The sequence below is a fragment of the Salvelinus sp. IW2-2015 genome, linkage group LG6.2 (genome assembly GCF_002910315.2).
Source record: "Salvelinus sp. IW2-2015 linkage group LG6.2, ASM291031v2, whole genome shotgun sequence".
In the NCBI taxonomy this organism is placed as follows: Eukaryota; Metazoa; Chordata; class Actinopteri; order Salmoniformes; family Salmonidae; genus Salvelinus; species Salvelinus sp. IW2-2015.
Genome location: NC_036846.1, coordinates 1,318,855 through 1,336,743, shown reverse-complemented (window position 1 = coordinate 1,336,743; position 17,889 = coordinate 1,318,855). Strand labels below are relative to the sequence as shown.

The 17,889-nt window shown below is 42.2% G+C and overlaps 1 protein-coding gene across 1 annotated transcript; it reads right to left on the bottom strand.

Annotated features, from left to right (window-relative positions):
* Nucleotides 1-15,767, bottom strand: tspan6 (tetraspanin 6). The gene is made up of 8 exons (XM_023989803.2): nucleotides 15,542-15,767; nucleotides 12,025-12,213; nucleotides 11,843-11,917; nucleotides 11,451-11,546; nucleotides 7,900-8,055; nucleotides 7,605-7,688; nucleotides 7,334-7,418; nucleotides 1-414 (listed from the first exon to the last, which is right to left on the bottom strand). The coding sequence occupies exons 1-7, from the start codon at nucleotides 15,626-15,628 to the stop codon at nucleotides 7,350-7,352; spliced, it is 756 nt and encodes a 251-aa protein (XP_023845571.1). The 5' UTR covers nucleotides 15,629-15,767; the 3' UTR covers nucleotides 1-414; nucleotides 7,334-7,349.
* Nucleotides 15,768-17,889: the final 2,122 nt, after the last annotated feature.

The window sequence follows — 17,889 nt, the reverse complement described above, 5'->3', positions numbered from 1 at the left end:
TGAGGGCAGCCTTTACTATAAAAAAAAATTACATGCATGAGAACGTTTAACGTATACATTAATATTTGGTCTAAGCTCACCAAATCAATTGCAATATGTCATATATAATAGCATCAAACAAAGTCAGTGAATCCCAAATGAACATTTAAGCACAATAAACTGTATTCCACTAGTCTTAGCAAGGCAAAGCTTTATCCCATTGATGACGGAATGGCAGAAATAAATCCCTTATGGTGTCCAATAACTTTATTTCCTTCAGTCTGGCTGCCATTGAAAAGTGAAGTCTAAAAATGTTTTTTTTTGTTTTTTTAAATCTGCAAGTGTACTCTAAAGTGTCATAGATAACCATTACACGTATACGAAGGATTAAAAATATGCAAGTTCCCTTTGCATCATGAGCAGCCTGTCAGTGACCTGCAAWGAAAAAAGACAAATGACACGTTAGATGGGTTGTAGTCATTAACATTTTCCATTACTTTTATTGGTGCATCAATAATCAATGTTACGTCAGGTTGGGGACTTCAGCCACTGGTCTTACTCAACTGTTGAGCACAATATTGATACACTGTACTAGATTTCCACATGATGGTTTGAATTTACAGTACCAGTAAACATTTGACAAATCTACTCATTCCTGGGTTTCTCTCTATTTTTACAATTTTCTACATTGTAGAATAAATAGTGAAGACATCAAAACTATGAATTAACACATATAGAATCATGTAGTAACCAAAAAAGTATTTGAGATTCTTCAAAGTAGCCACCCTTGATGACAGCATTGCACAATCTTGGCATTCTCTCAACCAGCTTCATGAGGTAGTCACCTCAAATGCATTTCAATGAACAGGTAGGTGTGCCTTGTTAAAAGTTAATTTGTGGAATTTCTTTCCTTCTGAATGCGTTTGAACCAACCAGTTGTGTTGTGACAAGGTAGGGGTGGTATACAGAAGATAGCCCTATATGGTAAAAGACCAAATATGCAAAGAGAAATGACAGTCCATCATTACTTTAAGACATGAAGATCAGACAATGCGGAACATTTCAATAACTTTTAGTTTCTTAAAGTGCAGTCATAAAAAGCATCAAGCGCGATGATGAAACTGGCTCGCATGAGAACCGCCACAGGAAAGGAAGACCCAGAGTTACCTCTGCCGCAGAGGATAAATTCATTAGTTTTAAACTACACCTCAGGGAACAACGTTTCAGAAAACTTACATACACTAACACAACATTAAACAAAACTATAAACACATACAGTACAACAATTACATAATGTTAAAAAACACGAAAGTCTTGACTAAAAACAGCTGTCCTAAAGACATTTACACTCTTCTATTTATTTTTTTATTTTTTTATTTCACCTTTATTAACCAGGTAGGCTAGTTGAGAACAAGTTCTCATTTGCAACTGCGACCTGGCCAAGATAAAGCATAGCAGTGTGAAACAGACAACACAGAGTTACACATGGAGTAAACAATAAACAAGTCAATAACATGGTAGAAAGAAAGAGAATCTATATACAATGTGTGCAAAAGGCATGAGGTAGGCAATAAATCGAATAATTACAATTTAGCAGATTAACACTGGAGTGATAAATCATCAGATGATCATGTGCAAGAAGAGATACTGGTGTGCAAAAGAGCAGAAAAGTAATAAAATAAAAGCAGTATGGGGGGTGAGGTAGGTAAATTGGGTGGGTAGTTTACAGATGGACTATGTACAGCTGCAGCGATCGGTTAGCTGCTCGGATAGCAGATTTTTAAAGTTGTTGAGGGAGATAAAAGTCTCCAACTTCAGAGATTTTTGCAATTCGTTCCAGTCGCAGGCAGCAGAGAACTGGAAGGAAAGGCGTCCAAATGAGGTTTTAGCTTTAGGGATGATCAGTGAGATACACCTGCTGGAGCGCGTGCTGCGGGTGGGTGTAGCCATCGTGACCAGTGAACTGAGATAAGGCGGCACTTTACCTAGCATAGCCTTGTAGATGACCTGGAGCCAGTGGGTCTGACGACGAACATGTAGCGAGGGCCAGCCGACTAGGGCATACAGGTCGCAGTGGTGGGTCGTATAAGGTGCTTTAGTAACCAAACGAATGGCACTGTGATAAACTGCATCCAGTTTGCTGAGTAGAGTGTTGGAAGCTATTTTGTAGATGACATCGCCGAAGTCGAGGATCGGTAGGATAGTCAGTTTTACTAGGGTAAGTTTGGCGGCGTGAGTGAAGGAGGCTTTGTTGCGGAATAGAAAGCCGATTCTTGATTTGATTTTGGATTGGAAGTGTTTGATATGAGTCTGGAAGGAGAGTTTGCAGTCTAGCCAGACACCTAGGTACTTATAGATGTCCACATATTCTAGGTCGGAACCGTCCAGGGTGGTGATGCTAGTCGGGCGTGCGGGTGCAGGCAGCGAACGGTTGAAAAGCATGCATTTGGTTTTACTAGCGTTTAAGAGCAGTTGGAGGCCACGGAAGGAGTGTTGTATGGCATTGAAGCTCGTTTGGAGGTTAGATAGCACAGTGTCCAAGGAAGGGCGGAAGTATATAGAATGGTGTCGTCTGCGTAGAGGTGGATCAGGGAATCGCCCGCAGCAAGAGCAACATCATTGATGTATACAGAGAAAAGAGTCGGCCCGAGAATTGAACCCTGTGGTACCCCCATAGAGACTGCCAGAGGACCGGACAACATGCCCTCCGATTTGACACACTGAACTCTGTCTGCAAAGTAGTTGGTGAACCAGGCAAGGCAGTCATTAGAAAAACCGAGGTACTGAGTCTGCCGATAAGAATATGGTGATTGACAGAGTCGAAAGCCTTGGCCAGGTCGATGAAGACGACTGCACAGTAATGTCTTTTATCGATGGCGGTTATGATATCGTTTAGTACCTTGAGCGTGGCTGAGGTGCACCCGTGACCGGCTCGGAAACCGGATTGCACAGCGGAGAGGTAGCGGGTGGGATTCGAGATGGTCAGTGATCTGTGGTTGACTTGGCTTTCGAAGACCTTAGATAGGCAGGGCAGGATGGATATAGGTCTGTAACAGTTTGGGTCCAGGGTGTCTCCCCCTTTGAAGAGGGGGATGACCGCGCAGCTTTCCAATCCTTGGGGATCTCAGATGATACGAAGGAGAGGTTGAACAGGCTGGTAATAGGGGGTGCGACAATGGCGGCGGACAGTTTCAGAAATAGGGGGTCCAGATTGTCAGCCCAGCTGATTTGTATGGGTCCAGGTTTTCCAGCTCTTTCAGAACATCTGCTATCTGGATTTGGGTAAAGGAGAAGCTGGGGAGGCTTGGGCGAGTAGCAGCGGGGGGGGCGGGGCTGTTGGCAAGGTTGGAGTCGCCAGGAGGAAGGCATGGCCAGCCATTGGAAATGCTTGTTGAAGTCTTCGATTACACGGATTTATCGGTGGTGACCGTGTTACCTAGCTTCAGTGCAGTGGGCAGCTGGGAGGAGGTGCTCTTGTTCTCCATGGACTTTACAGTATCCCAGAACTTTTTGGAGTTAGAGCTACAGGATGCAAATTTCTGCTTGAAAAAGCTGGCCTTTGCTTTCCTGACTGATTGCGTGTATTGGTTCCTGACTTCCCTGAAAGTTGCATATCGCGGGGGCTCTTCGATGCTATTGCAGTTCGCCACAGATGTTTTTGTGCTGGTCGAGGGCAGTCAGGTCTGGAGTGAACCAAGGGCTATATCTGTTCTTGGTTCTGCATTTTTTGAAGGAGCATGCTTGTCTAATATGGTGAGGAAGTAACATTTAAAGAATGACCAGGCATCCTCAACTGACGGGATGAGGTCAATATCCTTCCAGGGTACCCGGGCCAGGTCGATTAGAAAGGCCTGCTCGCAGAAGTGTTTTAGGAGCTTACGTGATGAGGGTGGTCGTTTGACCGCGGACCCGTGCGGATACAGGCAATGAGGCAGTGATCGCTGAGATCTTGATTGAAGACAGCAGAGGTGTATTTGGAGGGCAGGTGGGTCAGGATAATGTCTATTAGGGTGCCCATGTTTACGGATTTGGGGTTGTACCTGGTGGGTTCCTTGATGATTTGTGTGAGATTGAGGGCATCAAGCTTGGATTGTAGGACTGCCGGGGTGTTAAGCATATCCCAGTTTAGGTCACCTAACAGAACAAACTCTGAAGCTAGATGGGGAGCGATCAATTCACAAGATGGTGTCCAGGGCACAGCTGGGAGCTGAGGGGGGTCGGTAGCAGGCGGCAACAGTGAGAGACTTATTTCTGGAGAGATAAAAAATTTTAAATTAGAAGTTCGAACTGTTTGGGCATAGACCTGGAAAGTATGACAGAACTTTGCAGGCTATCTCTGCAGTAGATTGCAACTCCTCCCTCTTTGGCAGTTCTATCTTGACGGAAAGTGTTATAGTTGGGTATGGAAATCTCAGAATTTTTGGTGGCCTTCCTAAGCCAGGATTCGGACACGGCAAGGACATCAGGATTGGCAGAGTGTGCTAAAGCGGTGAGTAAGGCAAACTTAGGGAGGAGGCTTCTGATGTTGACATGCATGAGGCCAAGGCTTTTTCGATCACAGAAGTCACAAATGAGGGTGACTGGGGACATGCAGGGCCTGGGTTTACCTCCACATCACCCGAGGAACAGAGGAGTAGTAGGATGAGGGTGCGGCTAAAGGCTATCAAAACTGGTCGCCTAGAGCGTTGGGGACAAAGAATAAAAGGAGCAGATTTATGGGCGTGGTAGAATAGATTCTGGGCATAATGTGCAGACAGGGGTATGGAGGGGCGCGGGTACAGCGGAGGCAGGCCCAGGCACTGGGTGATGATAAGAGAGGTTGTATCTCTGGACATGCTGGTCTCAATGGGTGAGGTCACCGCATGTGTGGGGGGTGGGACAAAAGGGTATCAGAGGTACGGAGAGTGGAACTACAGGGTCCATTGCAAACCAAAACAATGATAATGATAGCTAGCCTGAACAACAGTATGCAAGGCATATTGATATTTGAGAGAGACATACAATAGGCATAAAGTGATTGCAGGTCTTGATTGGGAGAGCTAGCTAAAACAACAGGTAAGATAACAGCAGCAATAACAGGGTGCTAGTCTAACACAGCAACAACAGGTAAAAATGGCGACGACTAGGCAGAGAGGGTCGGAATTAACTACACACAGATCCTGAGTTAAAGCACAGAGCCGACAGATAAACACAAATAAACAGAATGGAGTACCGTGAATTAATGGACAGTCAAGCATGCATCAGCTATGTAGCCAAGTGATCATAGTGTCCAGGGGGCAGCCGTAGATGGAGCAGAGAGGCCTCCACTAAGCTAGCACGCGTCGTTTAAAGTTAGTAGCCCGGGGGGTGGTCTGTCAGACGGAGGGGGTCTGCTCAGACGTGGTCGTGTCGACAGAGAATCCAGAGAATCCAGGCCGAATGGCGAAAGAGAGGTTGTGAATTGTAGAATTGTGTTTGCTAACGGTGCTAGCTTCGTGGCAGTGGCGCCTAACTGCGCTAGCTGGTAGACCTCTTCGGCTAGCCGGCAGATGGGCCTAGCTCGAGGCTAGCTCAAGGCTAACTGGTGCTTGCTTCGGGACAGAGGTGTTAGCCAGTAGTAGCCACTCGGTTGCAGCTAGCTAGCTGTGATAATACGGTGTAATTGTCCAGAGCTTGCGTCAGGAATCCGGTGATGTGGTAGAGAAAAAGCAGTCCTATATGCTCTGGGTTGATATCGCGCTTGCAGACTGGCAGGTATTGGCCCGGTATTGAAGCTGGCTGTGTCCGAGTTAAGGTCGAAGACCGCAGCAGTGGCTAACTGACTGACCAATAGCTAGTAGCTAGTTATCTGGCTAGCTTCTGATTGGGGTTACGGTTCTAAAGTATATAAAAAAAAATAGCAGGTCCGTACCACATTGGGTGAGGCGGAATGTAGGAATGTATATTCAGTTCCTAGATGGAAAGTGAAATTAAAATAAATACGAAATGTATACGAAATGTATACGAAAAATACGAATACTATTTACACGGGACAAGACAGGACAAAGACACATCCGACTGCTACGCCATCTTGGATATAAGTGATATATGATATATACATCGATCAATTGTTTAAACTCCACCAACGAAACTAGATCATCAAATTTTAAAATGTTCAGGAGAGAACTCCAGGACCACGGAGCTAAGTAACAAACTATTTCTACCATGACCTGTTCTAATTTTTGGTACTGTTAGAAGCAAATGAGAATGGGAGGGTAATTGATATTTATTTACCCACCTGACGAAAAAAGAACAGAGATAAAATGGCATTTTACCCAATATGGCCTTATAAATCACTGTATACCAGTGTTTTTGCCTAAGTGAACGGATCATCTCTGCATGTGTGGTTCCCACCGTGAAGCATGGAGGGCGTTTGATGGTGCTTTGCTGGTGACACGGTCAGTGATTTATTTAGAAATCAAGGCACACTTAACCAGCGTAGCTACCACAGCTTTCTGCGCTTAGTGGGACTATCATTTGTTTTTCAACAGGACAAGACCCAACACACCTCCAGGATGAGTAAGGGCTATTTGACCAAGAAGGAGAGTAATTGAGTGCTGCATCAGATGACCTGGCCTCCACAATCACCTGACCTTAACCCAATAGAGATCGGCCAACAAGTTCAGCATATGTGGGAACTCCTTCAAGACTGTTGGAAAAGCATTCCAGGTGAAGCTGGTTGAGAGAATGACAAGAGTGTGCAAAGCTGTCATCAAGGCAAAGGGTGGCTACTTTGAAGAATCTAAAATATATTTTGATTTGTTCAACACTTTTTTGGTTACTACATGATTCCATATGTGTTATATCATAGTTTTGACRTCTTCACTACTATTATACAATGTAGAAAATAGTAAAACAAATAAGAAAAACCCTTGAATGAGTGGATGTATCCACATTTTTGACTGGTATTGTACACGATCGCCTTCCTAAGTAATGAATACCATATCTGATGTCCGGAAGTGGGCATTTCCTTTCATGAAAATGCTCTCTTCAGTAGTGGCGGAATCAAGAAGTTGATACACAGAAACTTAAGTGACCAAACCAAGTACAGGGGTTCCAGTTTCATGTCATGTATGACAATATAATAATTTACATTTTAGTCATTTAGCAGACACTCTTATCCAGAGCAACTTACAGTAGTGAGTGCATACATTTTAATACTTTTTTCGTACTGGTCCCCCATGGGAATCGAACCCACAACCCTGGCGCTGCAAGCGCGACGCTCTAAGAACTGGGATACACAGGAATCAACATTTTGAGCACTCCTAAGACATTCCTTTCTATGTGAAAACAATGAGGCATGGGATGGGATCCCACACCACTAGTAGGGTACTACCTGTGGAAGGACACTGCTAGACCATCTCATACTGGTTGTTGGTGATGTATCGAGACAAGCAGCAGGACAGGAATACCCCAATGAGCTAGGCAGAAAGTTAAACAGAGTTTCAATTAGGATGTGAACCAAACAAAATGACAAGGTTAAATCTAGCATTTTCTTGATGATCTCACAACATTTCAAGATCCATGTTACAGGTAATAACATAATTGTATCTTTTTCCCCATAGAGATTATTATGCCTACTGTAAGCAGCCTGTCAATTCATGTACCTGGAAGAACGCAATTCCAAAAGATATCCCTGCAATGATTCCCAGGTTAGACTCCATCAAAGTGGTCACCAGTGAGAAGCAGCCCTAAAACATGTTAAGCAGAAGGAAAACAAACATTTTACTATGGTTCCTTTAGGTTATAGCTGTTCATTACAACTACTGATTGGCAAACACTTGATCTAAAATACTGACAAACTATGAATCAAAGCAGGGTCTGAACTTAGCTAACCAGAGACACAAAGCTCTGACAATTCTGTGTGATATGATTGATAATGATATGCGGCAGTGCTCTCACCGTGTCATACACCACGGCATGAGCCTTGTCAAGGTCCTTGAGGTTCTCGACAGAGCAGACCGCGTTCGCTTTGCAACAGCTGACAGGGACGCCATTGTCTTTGAAGTACTTTGTTGTGTTCCAGTCCTTGTAACTATTCACTCCACAGCAGTACAACTGTACAAAACACACATTTACTAATGATCAAGAGGAAATAACAACGGTGACTTCTAATTCCTAATTCTATGGATGACTTAGCCAAGTGGGCAAATCAAATAATGTTTTAAAGGTGGTTCTATTGTACGTCAATAAGTTATTTAATAATGTAAAAGACAGACCATAACCTAATACAATCGTATACCAACAAGATCTATGCAACTGAAAAAAAGATGGCGGGTCGTGACCATCTGTACTAGAGGTCGACCGATTAATCGGAATGGCCGATTTCAAGTTTTTATAACAATCGGAAATCGGTATTTTTGGGCGCCGATTTGCCTTTTTTTTTTTTTACACCTTTATTTAATCTTTATTTAACTAGGCAAGTCAGTTAAGAACATATTCTTATTTTCAATGGCGGCCTAGGAACGTTCTGCCTCAGATTTTTAACCTTGTCAGCTCGGGGGATCCGTTCTTGCAACCTTACAGTTAACTAGTCCAATGCTCTAACACCTGATTACATTGCACTCCACGAGGAGCCTGCCTGTTAGCGAATGCAGTAAGCTAAGGTAAGTTGCTAGCTAGCATTAAACTTATCTTATAAAAAACAATCAATCAATCAATGACTGTCATTGCTCCAATGTGTACTTAACCATAAACATCAATGCCTTTCTTAAAATCAATACACAAGTATATATTTTTAAACCTGCATATTTAGCTAAAAGAAATCCAGGTTAGCAGGCAATATTAAACATGTGAAATTGTGTCATTTCTCTTGCGTTCATTGCACGCAGAGTCAGGGTATATGCAACAGTTTGGGTCGCCTGGCTCTTGCGAACTAATTTGCCAGAACTTTACGTAATTATGACAACATTGAAGGTTGTGCAATGTAACAGGAATATTTAGACTCATGGATGCCACCCGTTAGATAAAATACGGAACGGAATAAGTTTTGTTTTCGAGGTGATAGTTTCCGGATTAGTCAAAGGTATATGGTTTAGAGAGAAATAGTCGACGCGTTATAATTCCTGTAATAACTTGCGGCTGAATTTGAAAGGGGTTCCTTCGTTATTTTACCGTTCATGTCTTCCATAGAGAATGTCTTGATCTACTTCAAATAAGGTCTGTGTTTCGTGCAGGCTTAAACCGCCTCAACGTTTTGATACCCATGTAAATCTCACTAGGATAAGGTAACGTTTGTCAACATATTTTCATAAATCCACTCTACAAAAAAATGTATCTTCGCTTATATTTAGCCAATATTGATCAGAGTTACCTTGTCCTATGGATATCTACACAGTTATAAAATTGGCACGGGTGATGTAAGCCTACACGAAACACAGACCTTTTTTTAAGTGAATCTAAAAATTCATATGGAATAAATGAAGGAACCGCTTTTTAGATTTTGCTAAAAGGTGTCATGTGAATTATGACTCGCACTTTGGGTTGTCAATTCTTACCATGCCCATTTATTAAAATATGATTCCTGCATATAGAAATTAAAGTTTTTGTTGTTCAACATTCATCACAGGTAACTTAAACTGTATTTTATTCAAACAGTTGAGAGTATGTCTCCTAAGCAGACTCTTCAGTATCATTGTCACTTCAGAGCTGTGTGCGTGTGTGTATTTATGTATTATATTAAGTAAAATAAGTGTTCATTGTTCATTCAGTATTGTTGCAATTGTCATTATTACCAAAATGTGTGTGGTGTGTGTATGATTATATTATATACACTGCTCAAAAAAATAAAGGGAACACTAAAATAACACATCCTAGATCTGAATGAATGAAATATTCTTTATAAATACTTTTTTCTTTACATAGTTGAATGTGCTGACAACAAAATCACACAATTATCAATGGAAACAAATTTATCAACCCATGGAGGTCTGGATTTGGAGTCACACTCAAAATTAAAGTGAAAACCACACTACAGGCTGATCCAACTTTTGTAATGTCCTTAAAACAAGTCAAATTAGGCTCAGTAGTGTGTGTTGGCCTCCACGTGCCTGTATGACCTCCCTACAACGCGGGCATGCTCCTGATGAGGTGGCGGATGGTCTCCTGAGGGATCTCCTCCCAGCCTGGACTAAAGCATCCGCCAACTCCTGGACAGTCTGTGGTGCAACGTGGCGTTGGTGGATGGAGCGAGACATGATGTCCCAGATGTGCTCAATTGGATTCAGTCTGGGGAACGGGCGCGGCCAGTCCATAGCATCAATGCCTTCCTCTTGCAGGAACTGCTGACACACTCCAGCCACATGAGGTCTAGCATTGTCTTGCATTAGGAGGAACCCAGGGCCAACCGCACCAGCATATGGTCTCACAAGGGGTCTGAGGATCTCATCTCGGTACCTAAATGGCAGTCAGGCTACCTCTTGCGAGTACATGGAGGGCTGTGTGGCCCCCAAAGAAAATGCCAACCCACACCATGACTGACCCACCGCCAAACCGGGTCATGCTGGAGGATGTGCAGGCATCAGAACGTTCTCCACGGCGTCTCCAGACTCTGTCACGTCTGTCACATGTGCTCAGTGTGAACCTGCTTTCATCTGTGAAGAGCACAGGGCGCCAGTGGCGAATTGCCAATCTTGGTGTTCTCTGGCAAATGCCAAACGTCCTGCACGGTGTTGGCTGTAAGCACAACCCCCACCTGTGGACGTCGGCCCTCATACCACCCTCATGGAGTCTGTTTCTGACCGTTTGAGCAGACACATGCACATTTGTGGCCTGCTGGAGGTCATTTTGCAGGGCTCTGGCAGTGCTCCTCCTGCTCCTCCTTGCACAAAGGCGGAGGTACGGTCCTGCTGCTGGGTTGTTGCCCCCCTACGGCCTCCTCCACGTCTCCTGATGTACTGGCCTGTCTCCTGGTAGCGCCTCCATCCTCTAACATCAGCCAGGAAACATAGGAACTGAGAAGTGGTCTGTGGTCACCACCTGCAGAACCACTCCTTTATTTGGGGTGTCTTGCTAATTGCCTATAATTTCCACCTGTTGTCTATTCCATTTGCACAACAGCATGTGAAATTTATTGTCAATCAGTGTTGCTTCCTAAGTGGACAGTTTGATTTCACAGAGGTGTGATTGACTTGGAGTTACATTGTGTTGTTTAAATGTTCCCTTTATTTTTTTGAGCAGTGTATATATTTTTTTTTTAAACATTTTTTTTTTTTTTTATATAAATCGTCCGATTAATCGGTATCGACTTTTTTTGTCCTCCAATAATCGGTATTGAAAAATCATAATCGGTCGACCTCTAATCTGTACTGTAAAAGTTGATTATAGAAACACTTCTGCAGGGTCTCTGATAAAATGTTGTTATAAGCCACTTCTCTTAACAGAATGTTTTGTGGTCTTTGCAAAGGAACCAGATAGAATTAGGCTACGCAATGAATGACAAAAATATCACTTACAGTCCTCTGGATGGTGTCAACTGCAGAGCTTTTGGGGTCAGTGGTATTGTAGTTCGTCACAGCATCTTTATAGGCATCACCTAATACAGCCTTTATCTGCAATAAACAAAGGGAATTGGGTTTGATTTGTGGCCAACAATCCTATAGTAATGGCAAGTGTAGTTTAAGTCACCTCATAGAAGTACCCACACGTTGTTCTATACTACCCTATAGTTTACTGCAACATTTCGACCAGAAGGTCTTCGTAGTCCTAGTCGGAAACGTTGGAATAATCTATATGGGAGTATACCTCAGTGCACGGGTAATACCATTTATTATATATGACATTTTTTGTAACCCCGCACCTGGTAAATTGTTGGATGTGGAAACACTATTTTTGAAAAATATCTCACCTCATGTCTGAATAAGAAGCCAGAGATGCCAGCCACAAACTCAGCTAAGAACACCAGAATCAGGAACATAGCATACTGAGAGGGGAACAAAAACAAATAAACTCATCAATTTACATACAAAGACTAGAAACATTTGAGGAGAATGTACAATACAAAATGTAACACTTCACAGCACAACTGACCAGTTTTAGCATCCATGGACTACCGCGGCATGTAGCGAAGCAACCAAACAGGCCAAAAATGACGACGATGGCTCCAGTTCCGATGAGGACATATGGTGCGTTGGTGCTCTTTTCAGAGGCCAGCTGGAAATAAGCTTCCAGGCTCACCTTCCCCCATACTCCAACAGCCAGAAGGATAACCCCTGTAAACTGGGAGAAAGCACAGACAGTCAGCTGGTCCTTTGTAGCTCAGTTGGAAGAGCACGGCATTTATAACGAAAGGGTAGTGGGTTCGATTCCTGGGACCACCCATATGTAAAATGTATGCACACATGACTAAGTGGCTTTGGATAAAAGTATCTGCTAAATGGCATATATGATAGAGTGCATTCGGAAAGTATTCAGACCCGTTGACTTTTTCCACATTTTGTTACGTTACAGCCTCATTCTAAAATGTATTTAATTATTTTTTCCCTCAATCTACACACAACACCCCATAATGACAAAGCAAAAAAAGGTTTTACATTTTTGCAAACGTATAAAAAAATAGACTGAAATATTACATTAACATAAGTATTCAGACCCTTTACTCAGTACTCTGTTAAGGCACCTTTGGCAGCAATTACAGCCTTGAGTATGACGCTACAAGCTTGGCACACCTGCATTTGAGGAGTTTTTCCCAGTCTTCTTTGCAGATCCTCTCAAGCTGTCAGGTTGGATGGGGAACATCACTGCACAACAATTTTCAGGTCTCTCCAGAAATGTTAGATCTGGGCCACTTAAGGACATTCAGAGACTTGTCCCAAAGCCACTCCTGCATTGTCTTGGCTGTGTGCTTAGTGTTGTTGTCATGTTGGAAGGTGAACCTTAGCCCCAGTCTGAGGTCCTGAGCGCTCGGGAGTAGGTTTTCATCAAGGATCTCTCTGTACTTTGCTCCGTTCATCTTTCCCTTGATCCTGCTCGTCTCCCAGTCCCTTCCGCAGAAAATCATCCCCACAGCATGATGCTTCCACCACCATGCTTCACCATAGGGATGGTGCCAGGTTTCTTTCAAGTGACACTTGGCATTCAGGCCAAAGAGCTCAATCTTGGTTTCACCAGACCACAGAATTTTGTTTCTCATGATCAGAGTACTTTAGGTGCCTTTTGGCAAACTCCAAGTGGGCTTTCATGTGCCTTTTAATGAGTGGCTTTCATCTGGCCACTCTACCATAAAGGCCTGATTGGTGGTGCTGCAGAGATGGTTATCCTTCTGTAAGGTTCCACATCTCCACAAAGAAATTCTGGAGCTCTATCAGAGTGACCACCAGGTTCTTGGTCACCTCCCTGCCCAAGGCCCTTCTCCCCCAATTGCTCAGTTTGGCCAGTGTGTGCCTTTCCAAATCATGTCCAATCAATTGAACTTACCACAGGTGAACTCCAATCAAGTTCTATAAACAACTCAATGATGATAAATGGAAACAGGATGCACCGGAGATCAATTTCCAGTCTCATAGCAAAGGGTCTGAATACTTATGTAAATAAGGTATCTGTTTTTTTATTTTTAATACATTTGCAATCATTTATAAGAACCTGTTTTTGCTTTGTCATTATGGGGTATTGTGTGTAGATTGATGAGGGGAAAAAATTATTTTAACAATTTTAGATTAAGGCTGTAACGTAATAAAATGTGGGGAAAGGAAAGGGGTCTGAATACACTGTATATTGCTGCACTCTCAGGTCCATAAGGGGATTTTTAACAAGTTTGGCCTAGTTCTTTGACACAAACTCAAGATTTAAGGCTCAAAAACAACCATCCTAATTATACACCTTGAGCACCTAACAATTTTATTCAACTCAGTGTGACTGTTGTTGGGGGTCTTTACAAAGCTGAAAAAGCTTTGAGGTTGGTATAAGTGGCCTACAACAGATTTTTCTCACATGGAAGGCAAAGTCAACATGGAACTTAAACATMTCCCCCACAACCAATAGCCCAAGGTCTCACATCAGTGAGCTCAGCATCTTCCCTAGAAAAATGTATTGCCCTTCCTTCTACAAGAGTCATTCGTCAGAGTGCTGTCATTAGTTCACCGGGCCATGAATGATACACATCACCCTCTATATATATCAATAAACGGCTGAGATAAATATGTTATCATGAACTTTGAACCCAGAAAAAAGCCACATTCAATTAATGACGTAGACAGAAAAATGGAAATTGAATAAACAGCATTGAGAAATCAAATTTTCACAAGAGTTATCAAGAAAGCTGTTAGAAAAATGAAAGCTGTCTAACTGTCTTTAATGTCAATTTGGCAAAAAAAATATCTTCACCTAAAACTACAACTAAATAGATGTTTATGCTCATAATTATTTAGGTAGAATGCCAGCCGTCTGAGGTTGTTTCTCAATCAACTACCATTTAGAAAAGCTGTTTACAACATCTGCCAATTTGCCTAATAATGTCAGCTCAAGCCCTAGCGCAAAATGTACTCTAATGGAGCCTACTGTTACTCCTTAAGGTCGAAGGTTCTTATATGTTATTTTCAGWGGTAGACTGSCTCTAGMARCCAMAACAGACAAATATTCCATCCAAACTTGAATCGATTCTCAATTGCGACAAGGTTCTAGAAACATAGCCCTTTACTTTCATATCACCTCGAAATAATTTCACAAAAGCAAAACGTAAACCATTTTAAGCGGCTTCATCACAGTTGCTGCTGATAGTATTTTTTCAGTGATGACACGTTTCTGGAGGCCTTCTTCCATTACACACAGATGTTCGGCTCATGCTAGATACAGTTCCCAATTAGCACAGGTGGTCACTGTCTTCCGTAAATAGGAGCTGTAACATTGAGATATTGCCATGTGGAAAACCTAACCTTTACCCTATAAATGTGTGTGTCAATTTAACGTTTTGTTTCTCGCAGATATGAAAGATAAGTTCTATATGTTTCCAAAACCGTACCGCAAGCGACACATGTTAATGTTCAGACCGAGCGTCTRGGCTCTTAACAAAACTCCCCCGTACAGAAKACTAATTTCTCCAATGTGTGTGTGTAATGTAATAGAACTGGGAGCCATGATCAAGGGCTATACGAGCCTTAGCTGGGTAGAAATGATCGACTACAATGAGCCCCGCAATCAACGTGAACAATCGAAATGTAGCCTCTGCTCGCGGACTGCAACACTCAAAAGAAAAAGGTAGCGTTGTTTGTCGCTCCTGGAGTAAAGTTTATTACAACATAACGAACTGTGATAGGGGCCCAACTTTGAATGATAAAGTTTGCACATTAATTATGTAAATTAGCTCGAGGCGTCGCTAAATATCCAAAAAAGGGACTTTTATACCAGTGTTGTCGCGCTATATCACGGGGAAATATTTTTTGATGAAGTGTTTTATTTTCAATAATTCGAGTCCTTTCGCGTCAGCCGTAGCCTAACGTTATTCATTTGTAAATGCCAAATGGTTGGAAAGGTTGCTTGTTGGCATCGTCGCTAACTTAGCCCATTGTTACGGTAGCTTGCTTGCGTCAGTTATTTACATGTAAATACTCACCCAAAATATAAGACTGTAAGAAATAAGAAAGGTCTTGAGACATGTAATCACAGGCTTCGTTTGAAGCCTTCTTGATGGGGGAGACATGATGGCTATTCCGCAGAAATGGTCAGTCAAAAAGGGGAAGAAAAAAAATGTCTAAGGCGCCGTGCTGGAAAACTTTTCTCGACTAAACAGAATCCAAGGAGAAGTGAAGTGACGTCATTGATCCAGATTCACACTCCGTGAGAATAAAATACATTTCCTAGTTGTTTTTTAAATGTATGGTGTTCGACCATAAAATATAATAACTTTATTATTCCCAAGGGCAACTTCAGTTAATACGGATACGACGTATGACACTAGGCCTAACACATGACTGATACAAATGCTATACTATACAAGATATTATTAGTCCCAAAAATGTAATTTTCATCAACAATCCCTACTGGTGCCGGTTGGCTTAAACACTACTAGTGTATCTATTGGTTTCATGAGGTAAATACCAGAGTTAGCGCCCTGATTGCAGTACTGAATATTGCTGTGTATATATATTCAGTGTTTGATCATGTATTATTTATTTTCCGCTCCTGCGTGTGCTGTCAGCGTCATGTTTGAACTAATTGTTCGTTCTGGTTTTCAATAAAACAGTTTCAAAATTGTACGGGGAATTAAATGTTGTAAACATTATTAATTTCAGTAGGTGGATTTAAACATCACTTCTTGTTTTACTCAGGGGCGGTTTCGTGGACAGAGTTTAATTTAAATCAGGACTAGTATAAATTCTACTTAAATTACTCCAGATAAAAAATTGCCCTTTTTTTCTTACCTTTATTTAACTAGGCAAGTCATTTAAGAACAAATTCTTATTTACAATGTCGGCCAAACCTGGACGATGCTGGGCCAATTGGGCACCACCATATGGATCTCCCAATCCCGGCTGGATGTGATACAGCCTGGATCCGAACCAGGGACTGTAGTGACGCCTCTTGCACTGAGCTGCAGTGCCTTAGACCGCTGTGCCACTTTGCTTAACTTCAGATTAATTAGTTCTATACTAGGGAGTCCCAGACTAAGGTAAATAAGGACATAYCAGTTATATTTGTGAAATCTGATTAGATTAAAGATGTGCACTTTGTGCTGACCTGAGGACGCTTCAAAAACCAGGGATGGGACACTAATACATAAGCATTATGTGGAATTGGAGCAAGTCACCTAAACCAAACAATGGACAGAGGTAAAAGAAAACATTCAAAGAATTTCAGTGACTTCAAGAGGGAAAAAAMCCCTTGAAGCGAATTGTGTTAAACCACCCAATTATCSAAAACAAACAGCATGATTCATCAACAGAAAACAAGAAAAATAATGCCTGGGCTATCATGTCTAATGAATACAACACATGAAAAAGTAAACAAAAGGAAGCTACAACAATTTAAGTTAACTATACTGTATTTATTGTTGGCTGTTGATTTGTGTACAACCATTTTTCAACAACCATTTTCCATCTAGCTAGTTGGCCATATCTACATGTTGCTAGTTATACATTTAGTTATGTCTGTCATATTGAGGTATCTAGCTATAAATTGATTCATCCCTGATTAATCAAATGGATAGGTGTAAGCATCAGCATCTGAGGGTGGCCCGTCAGGCAGTCCAGGATCCAGTTGCAGAGGGAGGTGTTCAGTCCCAGTCCTTAGTTTAGTGATGAGTTTGGATGGCACTATGGCTTGAACGCAGAGCTGTAGTCCATGAACAGCATTGTCATGTAGGTGTTACTTTTGTCCACGTGGGAAAGGGCAGTGTGGAGTGCAATAGAGATTGCGTCATATGTGAATCTGTGGGGCGGTATGCGAATTGGAGTGGGTCCAGAGTGTCTGGGATTATGGTGTTGATGTGCACCATGACCAGCCTTTCAAAACATTTCATGGCTACAGATGTGAGTGCTACTGGGCAATAATAATTTAGACAGGTAACGTTGGCGTTCTTGGGCACATGGACAATGGTTTCCCTATTACTATAATTATTTAGGCTATAACTGTTAAACTAGTGATGGATCAGGGTTAGGGCTGTATGATAGCCGTTGTAACTAGTCCAACAACGCTACCTAGTGGTAATTTATCGAACCGCATGTAATAAACGCGGAGGAACTTGGTCGTCACTAGTTACCACAGCCAAAAGGTAATAAACCCTGCGTATTTCTAAAATGTATCTTCTTAAAATGTGATTTTAAACCTAACCGTAACCACACTGCTAACCTTATGCCTAACCACAACCTGTTGACTTTGTGGCTGTAGTAACTAGTGGAAACGACACTACCACTGTAGTGACGACACTACAGTGGTAGGCTTGATTACCAACAACGACGAGAC

Excerpts from the sequence above, each read along its gene's own strand:
- tspan6 (XM_023989803.2), bottom strand. The coding sequence starts at position 15,628 with ATGTCTCCCCCATCAAGAAGGCTTCAAACGAAGCCTGTGATTACATGT. Across the intron at positions 12,214-15,541 it reads CTTACAGTCTTATATTTTGG|TTTACAGGGGTTATCCTTCT; the intron begins GTGAGTATTTAC and ends GCTTTCTCCCAG. Across the intron at positions 11,547-11,842 it reads GCTTCTTATTCAGACATGAG|ATAAAGGCTGTATTAGGTGA; the intron begins GTGAGATATTTT and ends TGTTTATTGCAG.